This window comes from Convolutriloba macropyga, chromosome 8, assembly GCF_964194025.1.
Source record: "Convolutriloba macropyga chromosome 8, txConMacr16.3, whole genome shotgun sequence".
NCBI lineage: Eukaryota > Metazoa > Xenacoelomorpha > Acoela > Convolutidae > Convolutriloba > Convolutriloba macropyga.
In genome coordinates, this window is record NC_134475.1 from 54,565,050 (window position 1) to 54,577,787 (window position 12,738).

Sequence of the window (12,738 nt, forward strand, 5' to 3'; positions counted from 1 at the left end):
ATTCGAATTTTGACGTTTGTGCCGCTACTTTGTCAATAAAAATTTAACTAAGATCAAATGAGCGATTAACAATCTCATAGTGATGAAGCTTCTTAATCAATGGTCTTGCAGTTCTTGAGGTTTCTAAAATTCAATCTCCGGTTAATGAGTTTTCATGTTAAAAAGGCAATTTTCAAATTGCAAATAATAGCTGTTTTCTTTCTGTGCAAAAAAATCGTTATTTCAATCGCAACTGCACAGCCCGCAATTTAATGCCAAGAACAATCACTCAAATTCTAATATAGAATTTCCAAGAGAAGAAGTATGCCTGATCTAAGTTGAATAGAAACGGAACTTCACGAAAAGATTATGCTTTTTAGGGTTCCACTGGGTTAAAAATTTGACAGTTATTTTTGTTTATAGAGCATTAAATGAAGTAAAAGTTCTAACGATTTTAGAATTTTATTTATCTGTGTCTATATATTCTCAAACTAACTGCAACATTTGAATACAAAAAGAAGCCAAGACAAGTGTTCCACATTTTTTTACTCTTCTGGTTGCACTAGACAAGTCATCATTTTTTCTACCTTAAAACACTTTTCTTTGCGAATCATTCTTGCATTTATGACAAAACTCCGTGCTATCGACGTGTTTTCTTTGGCCGATATGTCACTAAATAATAACAAAAAAATTCATAATGTTCAAAACCAAATTTTGCTTTCTTTGCGTTCGCCACTTTTCGCTCAATTTTTTTGAATCACAGTCACATGAATTACTTTTGTACGCAACACAAGCTAGCTCAAATTTTCAGCTTCAAAGAAATTTAGAGATTGCTGTGATTGTGTAAAGATTATTTGTTTTAACGATTTTTGTTTTAACCAAAAATTTTTATCGGTTAAGATATTGAAAATCTTTGTTTTTTACCCTTCAATCTTTTATCCTTGTTTTGTAGCGTTAGCAAGCCAGTATTTGAAAACAAATTTCTAAATTGTCGGTTGGAATTCATATTTTTCATAAAGTCCGAGCTATGCATTGAATTTTTAACTGAATTGTTGCTGAAACGTTGCATTCAGATTTTACGATGTTCAATTTATTCTATCCAAAGTTTCGTAGATCCCTAACTTCCAGCTATATAAATTGCCAATATTGAAAAATCGTCAGTAGATACGATATATGTGCTCTTATTTTTCACAAAGCGTGTTTTTGAGGGTTATCATGAAAATTTGGGGCAGTCTATGGCCACTCGATTTCATGTCATAATTCAAATTTTTGTGGCGTGATGGCCGAGATGTGGCGTGACGACCGAGAGGTAAGGTGTGTGATTGACACGCCAATGATCATTAGTTCAGTCCCCTGTCTCCGTTAAGCTGTTTGTGTGAGGATGAGCTCGTACTTAACCATAGCTTCAGTTTTACCATAGCCTGACCAATGTTGGTTGCAATGATGGTACCCCGTGAAATCTTCAGACGCAAAAAAAACTGGCCAAGGTTACCAAAAAAGAGCATTCATGCTAACTTAATGAACAGTCTTAGATGTGGGGAATAATAGAAAAAGGATAGCTGAGAACAGGCTATTGTTAATACAGACTCAAAGCCTAACTCTGCTCCGCTGCGATTACGCAGAAACAAATTTATTTATTAATTATTTTTGATACACTATAAAAAAAATCTCTCCCAAGAACCAAGATGGTGTGAATTAGATCGAAATGAAAGAAAACCCATTTTATGACTATTTTAAGAAATATCTCCTTAAGAAAAATATACACGCTATCATTTTAGTTTTTTAATGGCGACGAAACCTTTCGAAATGCGCCCAATTTTTTCGTTGTCTTGTAAATGAGCAATTTATAATGTTCAGATAATGATATTTCAATGAAGCTTTTATATACAGAAATGAGGGCTGAACAATTTCTTTTAAATGTTGCCAATAATTCTTTGTTTTCATAATTTAAGGTTTGACTTTCTCAGCAGTTAAGCAGTTTTATAAAAATTCAGTTTGGTATAGAGACACATCTCTACAAATTCTACTTTCAGCATTGAGTTAAACTTTTGCAAAATAAGAACTTTCTCTTGCTATTGAAACTCTGAGAAAAGATGATAAACAGCTTCTTCATCTATTGCTTGGAGAAACCTATCAGATATGTACACCTATACTTTCCCTCCAATTTTTTCGAAGCGGCTGCTTAATCTTTTTGTTGTATCTGTCAGTTTCAAAAAGTCTCTAAAATTAAGATGGTAACGTCAAAAACAATATATTTAAAAGTGGTTTCAGAAGTTTTGGATGAGAGGGTCGGAACGTCAGAACGTTATGGGCGGTTGCACATTGCCGGGCCGCCACGCATCATGGCTATGCAGATATTTTTATCCCAGGTTCACACGGGACGGTGAGGCAAAACGTTGACTTTCACCTTCTTATTGTTTCGTTTTTATATGATTACTGTGAATATCTTCCAAAAAGTTTTCAAGTTATTATTAAAAAATTGGGTAAAAATTGGTTAATTTAATTGATTTGAAATTTTGCTCTTCATTATTTCAGTTTCTTTGGATAATCGGTTAGAATTCAAGTACAATAGTAGCTAAGATTTATTATTTACATCTTGGTAAATTGTAACATCTCAAAATTATCCAAAAAGTCCATTTAAAGAAGCTTCGTTCGTTGTTGAGCAAGCAATCTCTAATCATCTACACCGAAAAAAAACTGAATTTGACGTGTTTTTTGAAGCCCTACTTCATTCATTTCAGACGTGGAGATGATATCTCTAACATTGACTTTCTTTCTCTAATAGTCTTGTTTGTTTTTTCTTTATAATGTTTTTTTTTTAATTTTTGAAGGGCTAGAGGTTGCCACAAATTGTTTCTACACTTTCGGCCGATTGTGGCATTGGAATTTTGCACCTTTTTTTTAAATTAACATTTTCCAATTTCAGAAGCTTTTTTCATTCTTTGTGTTAAAAACAAGAACCTGCGTCCTGAAAGATATTTTTTGGTCAGACATGGAGTCATAATGATAGGGAAGATGCAATAAAGAGCATCATAATGTCTGGCTAAAAGCTTACTTTTTAGGATCGCAATGACATGAAAATTATACAGAATACAAATGCAAAAATTTGCTGAACTTTTGTGCAATTTGACCGGAAAGAAACCAAAAAATGAAAAATTTCAGACCGTTGCCAATTGATTAACTTTTTATAACCTGCTTCTGTACAAGAATTTGTTACTTAATTATATACTCGAAGCGAATATTAGCTTGATTGTTAGCTATGAGCATTGTCAGAATACATTTTTCTTTCAGCCAAAAAAAAAACAATAAATATATTTGATTGATTATTTTCCGTTGTGAAAGGTACTTTGACATATGCATAACTTTACTATAGTCTATTTAACAAATAATATTTAGAGAAACTTGCACTGGATAGAAAAAATATATGAAAAAGGCAACTTTTTTGCTCGTATTAAATCAACAAGGCGGCTCGGTAATGTGCGATCGCACATAAAGTTCCGACCCAGCTCATCCACAATTTTTGCATGATTGTCTACCAAATGAACAACAGATAGAAAAACACAAAAAATTCAATTATTTTTCAAAAAAAATGGTGTATGAACGAAAAGATAGCCTCCAAAGCAAATAACTCAGTGGAGTAAAAAATTATGCATTAGATTGATGAGATACGCCGATATTAAGAAAGCGAGTGAAGACGAACGGCAAAATCAAACAACAACAACAAACATTAATTACCACAAAAAATTTATGTCCGTTTTAAAAAACAAAACTTAATAACAAAGTGAAAATAGCGGCAGATAAAACTGAAAATAATCAATCAACTGATAGTTCACCAGAAAAATGGTTATTCACCAGTTCATAATAAAGCTTGGTAACAATTAGACAAAAAAAACAAAAACTTTAAATTTAGAAAATTCGCTGAATTTAAAAAAAAAACAATTAGTTTCAAAGTAATGAAAACCATTAGGAATCAAGTAAAATATCCCATAGTTGTACAATTACCAATTTTTCTATAGAAGGGAATTAAGAATTCTTGGTATTCTATTTTTTATGTAGTTACAAAAAGAACAACAAACAGACAGCAAACAAAAAATCAATGAAAACTTGCCAGAAAATGCTTTGGAAGCCGTAAAGACAAACTTTGGCTCCCAAAATATGTTCGATTGCACCTTTGTTGAACACCTATATTTTATTATGCGGCCGCTCATTAATGAAAAAAGCAACAATTAGACAAAAGAGAAAAAAAACAAAATTACGTAATATTTGTTTTTTTTCGAATAAAATTTATTTCCAAGGACATGAAAGCCATTAATTACAAAAAGAAAAGGTTGAATAGGTTCGTCCCTTCTTCCAAACGAAGCCCTTGAGACCTGCAATTATCCAGAATATTTCTTACGTCTACAAAAAGAATGTCAAATATGACAAAAATCAAAATTTCATTTACTTTTTTCTGTGAAAAACCCGTGTGGAAGCCAGTAAAGTCATAACGAATTCTCTTAAAAAATTAGATTTTGTGACACCAATTCCTTTGAAACCTTCCTTTGAAATGTATTATGTGACCTCTCATTAATGAAACTAGGTAACAATTAGAACAAAAAGAAAAAAAGCAAGATTATGTAAAACTTGTTTTTATCGAAAAAAATTTATTTCCAAAGATATGAAAGCCATTAATTACAAAATGAAAGTATTGAATAGTTTCTTTTATTTTTCCAAAAGAAGCCTTCAAGACCTGCAATTATCCAGAACATGTCTTACGTCTACAAAATGAACGTCAAATATGAGAAAAATCAAAAAATAATTTACTTTTTTTTGTGAAAAACCAGTATCGAAGCCAGTAATTTCATAACGAATTCTTTAAAAACATTAGATTTTGTGACACCAATCCCTTTTAACAACTTCCCCTGACAAAAATATTGTCATCTTGAACCTTTAATTAACGAGGCCAGGTAACAAACAGACAATAAAAGGAACAAAATTGCAAAGTTGAAATGTTTTTTTTTTCATTTTGGAAAAGAATTGTTTCCAAAGTCATGAAAGCCATTATCTATCTTCTAATATCAGAACATCGGCTCATCTACTATTCCAGGGAAAGCCAATCAAACCGGGTCATTGTACAGGAAATTAAATACAACTAAAAAGACAAAGCACAAACGACAGTTAAAGACAAAATTAAAAAATTCAATTCAATTCTTCGAGAAAGTATTGTCGAGTCGGTAAAGAACCACAATCTATATCTTTAAGGATTTAAATATTATCAATTGTGCGCTATTTTGAACGAGAAAAGTGTGATATATCAACTGACAATAACGTGATAATTTGACAATTTTAGAAAACACTAAAAATGGGGAAATAACTAAAAACTGAAAAAAAGTTGTGAAATCCAGTAGTATCAAAGCCGGAACACCATAACTTAAGGCGTAAAACCGCAATATAGACTAAGTTTGAATTCAGCAGAAAAAAGGAGCACTCTTTGATTGCTGACACTAAGCTACAAAGTGACCAAAGTAAGCGAAAAATGGAGGCAAACTTCAATAAGCCATTTTTTATTTAAAAATCAAATATTTTAAAAGTCAGAACGACCATAAGTTTTCAAGCAATCAACTAGATGAATTAATTTCGAGCTATTTAGGAAGCCGAGAGGACCTATCACTAGTGAGCTTTGATTTGAAATATTCTGTTATTTAATTAATATGAAAAAGATCGAATTTTTTTATAAAAAATCGACTGATGACAATCCGAATTGTTTTTGGAGTGTAACGGTCCAAGAATGGTACAGAACTAGTCCTGCTAAAGTTGATTGTCCATTAGGCATATTTAATTTTTGGAATGTTATTGATTTAGATATTTTGTTTGTTAAGAAATCAAAAGTAAATGCTGCGTTTTTGATAATCAACGAATAAAGTTAGCAAAAAACGGCAAAAATTTTTCTTCAGAGCAAAAATTTTTCTACAGAGCACTCTGAACGGAAGTTGAAGTGGAATTCGCCCCCTTTTCAGTCTACAAAAAGATTGTGTTAGTGGTGTTTGGGTGTGCACTTCCTGCGAATCTAATCAGAGTGGACTAAAGAAACTTATTTCGTGCTGTTTTTAATGAAAAAGTCTGAATTTTGTGAAATTCTGAGCCAGAATTTGTGACAAAAAAATCAACAAAAATAGCCTACAATGTCTTCAAGGTCTGTACATTGTCTTTAAACGTAAAATCAACAACTTTTCCGTGAAAAATTTTAATAAATTTTATCAAAATTGGCAAAATTTTAGTCAAAAATTCCGAAAAAAGTGAATGAAATCAACGGAACTATCAGCAGTCTATTTTCTCGAAAGTTTAAACCTCGATATCTCCCTGTTGTATTTGAGCTGAGCAAACAGAGTTGTAATAGTGTTGCAAATACACTATCTCAAAAATATATCGGAATCGCGGAGCGAATACGAAAATTAGCGTGCGTTACTAATTTTACTTATTGGAATTGCGGTGCAAATCCAAGCTAGAATTTGGCTTTCGTAAATTAGAAGCGTTTGCAGAGCAACTTGAATTCAGAATGACAAATGAGATTATGATTACTTATAATAATAAAGTACTGTGAACAAACTATGAAATAATTTATTAGACTAGCGGGAACATATTTAAACGTGAATAATAAAAAGTCATAACCTTAGTTATGATATATTTATGATATGAAAATAAAATAGAGGATAGATTGATATTTAAGTACACATACAGATTTTGATATATATATATATATAGGTATTCATATGTATCACATTTCCCCCATGACAGAAAAATTGAAATATATTTACATTTTTTAAAAAAACAACACAAAGAATTAAGAGATTGAAACACAACATAAATTAGGCTGGAGAGGCGTCGCAAATGCTAACTTTAAAGGACAATAAGATTAAACTTGTGTATATGCAAAGCATATGTAATGAATTATTGTAATGAGGAATTGAAGTGACAATTACAGCACATTAAATTGGAAAATCCGAATAAAGTTGGATTTGCAAAACAGATACATTGTAAAGTGAAAATGTGTAAATGAACAAGTTGAGAAGCATAAATTAAATTGCACATACATATTTGAGTGGATTCGCGGAGCGAATACATGAACTAATTAGAAATTGGAATGAAACAGCAAACGAAATAAATTAAGTTTGGTATACGCATTGCAAATTGGAAATGCAGGGCAAGTACATAAATAAATGATGAAATTATAGTTTATCAGAGTTTGCAAAGTTCTAATTTCTCATTATATTTCATTCTCCGCATCCCACACTGACATTTTTCGTTCTTGCTCATATTCATAGTATCTAGTTCCGGGATCAGATGGTGAAACTTGTCCCGATTGCAAATCGGGTCGGGGTGGTGACGGGATTCTTGACTGTTCGGCATCTTGAATGAGGGCTACTACCGAATTTTCAGTCGCTGAAGTTTTCTTATCTTTCTTATTTTTACGTTTCTTTGGTTTCGCTGAGCTTGAAGAGGCCAAAGAACTTGTTGGGGATATATCCGCATCGGTGAAACCATAGAATTGAGGTCGTTTACGCTTGCGGCCTTCGGTTTGATCTTCATGTGCAGGTTCTTCATGTGCAGGGGGTATGAGTGATGTTTGCGGAGCTTGTGAGGTGAGTGCAGGTGGAGCCGGTACAATTGAGATCACTGGTTGTTCGAGATCTGTCACATTCTCGTTAAAGTCATCTGCGATGATGTTACGACGGCGTTTGAGCTGTGGCTTTTTTGGCTTTCGTACTGTCAGCGCACGCGAGACATTTGAGTTTATCGATGAAACTACCGAAGTAGTGTCACGTTGACGGTGCCTGATCTTTATTTCGCCCCTCTTTTGCTTTTTGAGATCGTTGCTATGTTTTGCAATTTTGGACTCCGTCGTTTTTTCATATGGCGAGGGACGTCGTTGCGCATATACCCACAAATTTGTCGATCTTTCGGCTTTTGTTCCGAATTTAGCCAGATCACTGTCTCGAACTGTTACTGGGGATCGTCCGGGCTCATTGATAATCATTGTTGTGGGTGACGACTTCGTCACGAAAGATCCGGGTTTGAGGACTTCATACAGGCCTCCAACTGTCTCTTTGCTCTCTTTTTATTCGGGAGTTTCCGTGCTAGCTTGACCTTAAGAGAGTGTTCCGTTCGCGGTATGGGGTCCGTGAGTTGCGGGTGTGTTCTGAAGTGGGATTCCTTGTTGTGCGAGTCACGATAGCGCTGACCCGCGTCTAATGATGCCTGACACATGTTCTTTTCAATTTCCGTATCACTTCTGTCAATACTGAGCCCCCAGCTTCATCCAGGAAGTCATCCGCAGGAACTGTTTCAGCATCTAAATAGTGATTAATAATTTTTTCATAAGTTAAATTTAGACTCGATGGAAGTGTGCTAATGTTCCTTAAGGGAGTATTTGCAGGACGGCCGAAATGAGCTTCAAACGTTGTAATCTTTGTTGTTTTCTGTTTAGTTAGTCGTAAATCAGAAACTATTTGTTTAATCGCTTTAGATGTTGAAAACGTATCTTTATTTTCAGCTTTCAAGCAAGATAAACGTCTTTTTATTGTTTGTATCATTCGCTCTACCAATCCAATAGCTCTATGATCACCAACCGGAGCGTCGAGAATGTTAATATTATTTTCATTACAGTAGTTCGTAACTTGTTTACCTACAAGACAAGTTGCTTGGTCTAAACGTATTGTTCTCGAGATTCCGTGAGTATATGCGTAATCACGGAGGAATTTTACTACATTTACCCCATTAGCGTTGTCAAATATTCTAACTGTCGGGTACTTGGAATAACGATCAATACATGTTAAGAAGTAAATATCTTTATCTTTATCGTTAATTATCGGACCCCCAAAATCAATTTGTATTTCTTGGTTAGGTTCTTGACAAGCTTTGTGTGGATGTCATTTAGATTTTGGTATGATAGGTTTTAAATTCTTACCAATCTCTGTACATGGGGCGCAATCGGAAGTCTTTGCTAAAATTCCCCTATGCATGTATGGCCACCATGCGTATTGAGAGAGGGAGATCATTCCCCAACTACCAGAGTGCGTCATATGAATTGATTCGAGCACCGCCTCCTTGATGGAATTCGGGATGGCCACAGGTTGATCCACACAAAGACAGCCGGATTTGACGTGCAGATTCTTCCAAAAGGAGTGGATGTACGGGTTAACTTCTTTGCAACGGGCCTCATCATCCTGGATGACAGTCTCGAATCTCTATCAGCACCGCGTCCTTGCTGGTGAGAACTTCCAGAAATGATTTTGTGAGTAACTGATTGAGATTATTCTGAAAGATCTCCTCCCGGGATAGCTCGATGTCGTATTCTTCGGTTGATGATGAGGCTTGGGTGTTACTGGGCCCGGCAATTGTAGTTGGTATTGGGGTGGATTGGGTGCGGAATGTCACTCTTGTAGTTTGTGGCGAAGTGGGTGGATTACTTTGTGATGCCTCAGTTACTGACAATTTGATATGGAGTATTTGTTGTTTTGAATTTGCTACTGAATTACAATGAGAATTTTGTGACTGGATTCGCGATGCGAGTGCAGTATCAGATTTGAGCAAGTGATTCGCGTGGCAATTAAAGCGAGAAATGAATTTTTGATTGTAATTATTTACTTGTGCTCGAATAGTGAGTGAATTATTTGAGGCATTTGAATTATGCGTGCTACTTTTAGCAGGTTTGCAAGAGTGGACGCGCGTCTTGGTTACTTGTAATTTGTATTTACTGTTTGTGTGCCGCCTCTGGAAAGGAATTTTATTTGAATGACTAAATAAAGATGTAATTGCGTCGCGAATGCGGGAAATTGTTGCTACCATAAATTCCTCATCATATTGAGTGATGCTTTTTGCTTTTTGATTTGGTTGGCGCGAAATATAATCAACTAAACCCATTCTAGTGCCAGGAATATGCTCTATATTAAAATCAAAGGGTTACAGACGATCGACCCATCTTGTTAATCTACTATTATAAGTTTTATTGGAACGGTGAGATTTTAAGACTGAAAGAAGGGCTCTATGATCTGTCAAGAGAAGTAAAGTTCTTCCCAAAAAGATAATATTTAAAATATTCAATAGCCCAAACCACCCCAAGCCATTCCAGTTTATTTATACTATAACATTCTTCATTGCTATTAAGAAATCGAGATGCAAAAGCTACCGTTTTCCACCCTTCACAATCTAATTGCTCAAGCGCAGCGCCTAAACCATGGCGAGATGCGTCGCATTTGATTCGCTTTTCCAGGGGCGGGTTAAAATGAGTATTTTCTGTAGCATTCGCAATGACAGTTTTGATATGCTCGAAATGTTTGTGATGATTTTCATTTCAGATCATTTTCTCGCTTTTCTTTAATAACGGCCGAAGAGGGTGGCATATTTTGGCAAGATTAGGAATAAATTTACTTAAATGATGGACACTACCTAAGAATGACCGTAATTGTTTCAATGTTTTTGGAGCTTTGATTTCCGCAATTGCTGCTGTTTTAGACTCTATAGGTTTAACACCACTTTGTGAAAAAGTGAAGCCAAGCCAATTTATCTGATGCTTTGCGAAGTGACATTTGCTTAAGTTAATTCTGAGACTATCGGCCTCGAGTTTTTTCAGACAATTGTAAATGTATTTGAGGTGCGATTCCTTACTACCTTTGCTAACTACAATTATATCGTCAAGAAAACACTATGTGTTAGACAAAGCAACCAATGTATAATCCATCGCCTTTTGAAACTCTGCCGGCTTATCTGTAAGACCATAATATCCTGTTTTAAAACGATTCCTACCTGTTGCTTAGCCACAAATGATGTTGAAATTACAATGACGTGCGGTAGCCGGGTGCAAGTTTAATTGACTATATGCGTATTTTAAGTCAATCGTTGAGAAATAAACGTTTTCGCCCTGATTAGAGTCATTAATGTGCTGTGAAATCGAATCGATAAGGCTATCTATATTTGGCATTTGATATTTATTTTTATGTATTGATTTGTTCAAAATTTTCGAATCGAGAGCTAACTTTACGGATTTGTCCTTCTTGACTGTAATTACGATAGGGGATATAAAATTTTTATCGGAACCTTCTTGTAATTTTTCAATATGTCCTTTTTCAGAAAGGTTTTTCAGTTCGTCAGATACTTTGTCCAACAAATTTATAGGAACACGACGGCCTTTTTGGTGTAATGGGGTGTATTTTTTATGAAATTTTGAACGAACGATATGTACTTTGGACTCACCGATTCTGGAGATTAAATCAGGAAAATCAGTTGCAAACTGATTTTTGATTGGACAGTATTCTTGTTCTACCTGGTTAATTGTCGTTTGATTATTTGCCTGTTGAATTGAGAGTCCGAGAGCAGGAAACAAATCTCTACCCAACAGTGGGCGGTGACCATCCGTCACGACTTGAATTTCTATTGGATTCGCGTACCATTTGTTGCTTTTAATTGAAGTTTGAAGAATGCCTAGCGTATGAATAGGCTCGTTGGAGAAATTTTTAAATTGTTTGGGATTCGCTTCGGGTATCCACTTAGAATTTGAGTCTTGGGAATCAATTGAAGCTGCCAATGATTCGTTTATTATTGTGCATACGCTGCCCGAATCCACCAAGACATTTGTTGCTGCATTTCCGAACGTTACAGGGAGATTGATTGCTTCCACAGAAGTTGTGAATTCCGTCAAAGGTACTGCAGCCGCGCAATTATCTTCATCTGATGAATAGTTCGATTCCAAATCGGGATCAAAATCAACCGAAATTTGATTGACGTCCTCAGCTTGGTCATCTTTTTCGACATTATTAACCCGTGGCCTAGGTTTTGGGTACGAATTGGGGTCTATAGGTTTTCGACAGACTTTTGCGAATTGATTTTCAATACCAGAATTATTGCATTTCTTTCCTCGAGCAGGACATCTATTGCGTTCTCTGAAGTCCAGTTCATTCAACAAAAGTGACAAGTTGTGGGCTTCTTCCGTGCAGTAGTGTTCATAGTAGAGAAAGGGGTAGCATTCGCGATGCGCATCCGCTGCACTTGATTAACGGTTGAATTGAGCTCAGTTTTGTTTGCATTCATTTTGAGTTGATTGAGGGTACCCATTTCGATGTTGATTGCTATTGCCAATGCTTTGTCAGGTTGTACCGTTTCTTTCAGAAGTTTACTTTTTGGATATCCTCATTCTGCATGTTTGCGATAAAAACGTCTCTGATGATAGTATCCCCTTTTTCTCCTAAATCACAATTCTCCGAAAGTTCTTTGAGATGACCATAAAATTTCTCAATTGGTTCTCCCTTTTGCTGTTTCCGTGTAAGAAAGAGATATCGATCGAAAGTGATGTTATGAATTCGGGTGAAGGTTGTGTTCAAAACATCCCAAAGATTTCTTGTTGAAATTTTATCCAGATTATTAGTCGAATTTTTTGAATTGAATACTCGCACCCTTCTGTTCCCAGACTCAAGTACATCAATGATGATGCTTTTCGGTCGCAGAGTTTCCACGGTATATCTCCGCATAGTATGCCTACAATGCGTTGACAATTATTCTTCCATGCTGTTTTTGCCTGTTCATTACGGGTGCGTCGGTCTCGCTCCGACTGCGCTGTCGGGTTTTCAACTGCGTCTTCATAAACTGGTTCAGGAGGCAGAATAACATTTTTCGTGGGATCGGCTAATAGTAGATCCACTTCAATTCCTTAACGAGCAAGGATTGCAAGTTTGAGCTGCGTCTTCCAATATTCCCATCGAAGTGGGGGCTCGAGGGTTGCCTTTTCCC

At 35.3% G+C, this 12,738-nt stretch overlaps 1 protein-coding gene across 1 annotated transcript in view; it reads left to right on the forward strand.

Moving 5' to 3' along the window:
* LOC142345112 (uncharacterized) overlaps nt 1-414 on the forward strand; it is a 5,126-nt gene extending 4,712 nt beyond the window's left edge. The window contains exon 3 of the mRNA XM_075397197.1: nt 403-414. Within this exon, the coding sequence (XP_075253312.1) occupies nt 403-414 (12 nt within the window). The remainder of the gene's footprint in view (nt 1-402) is intronic.
* Nucleotides 415-12,738: the final 12,324 nt, after the last annotated feature.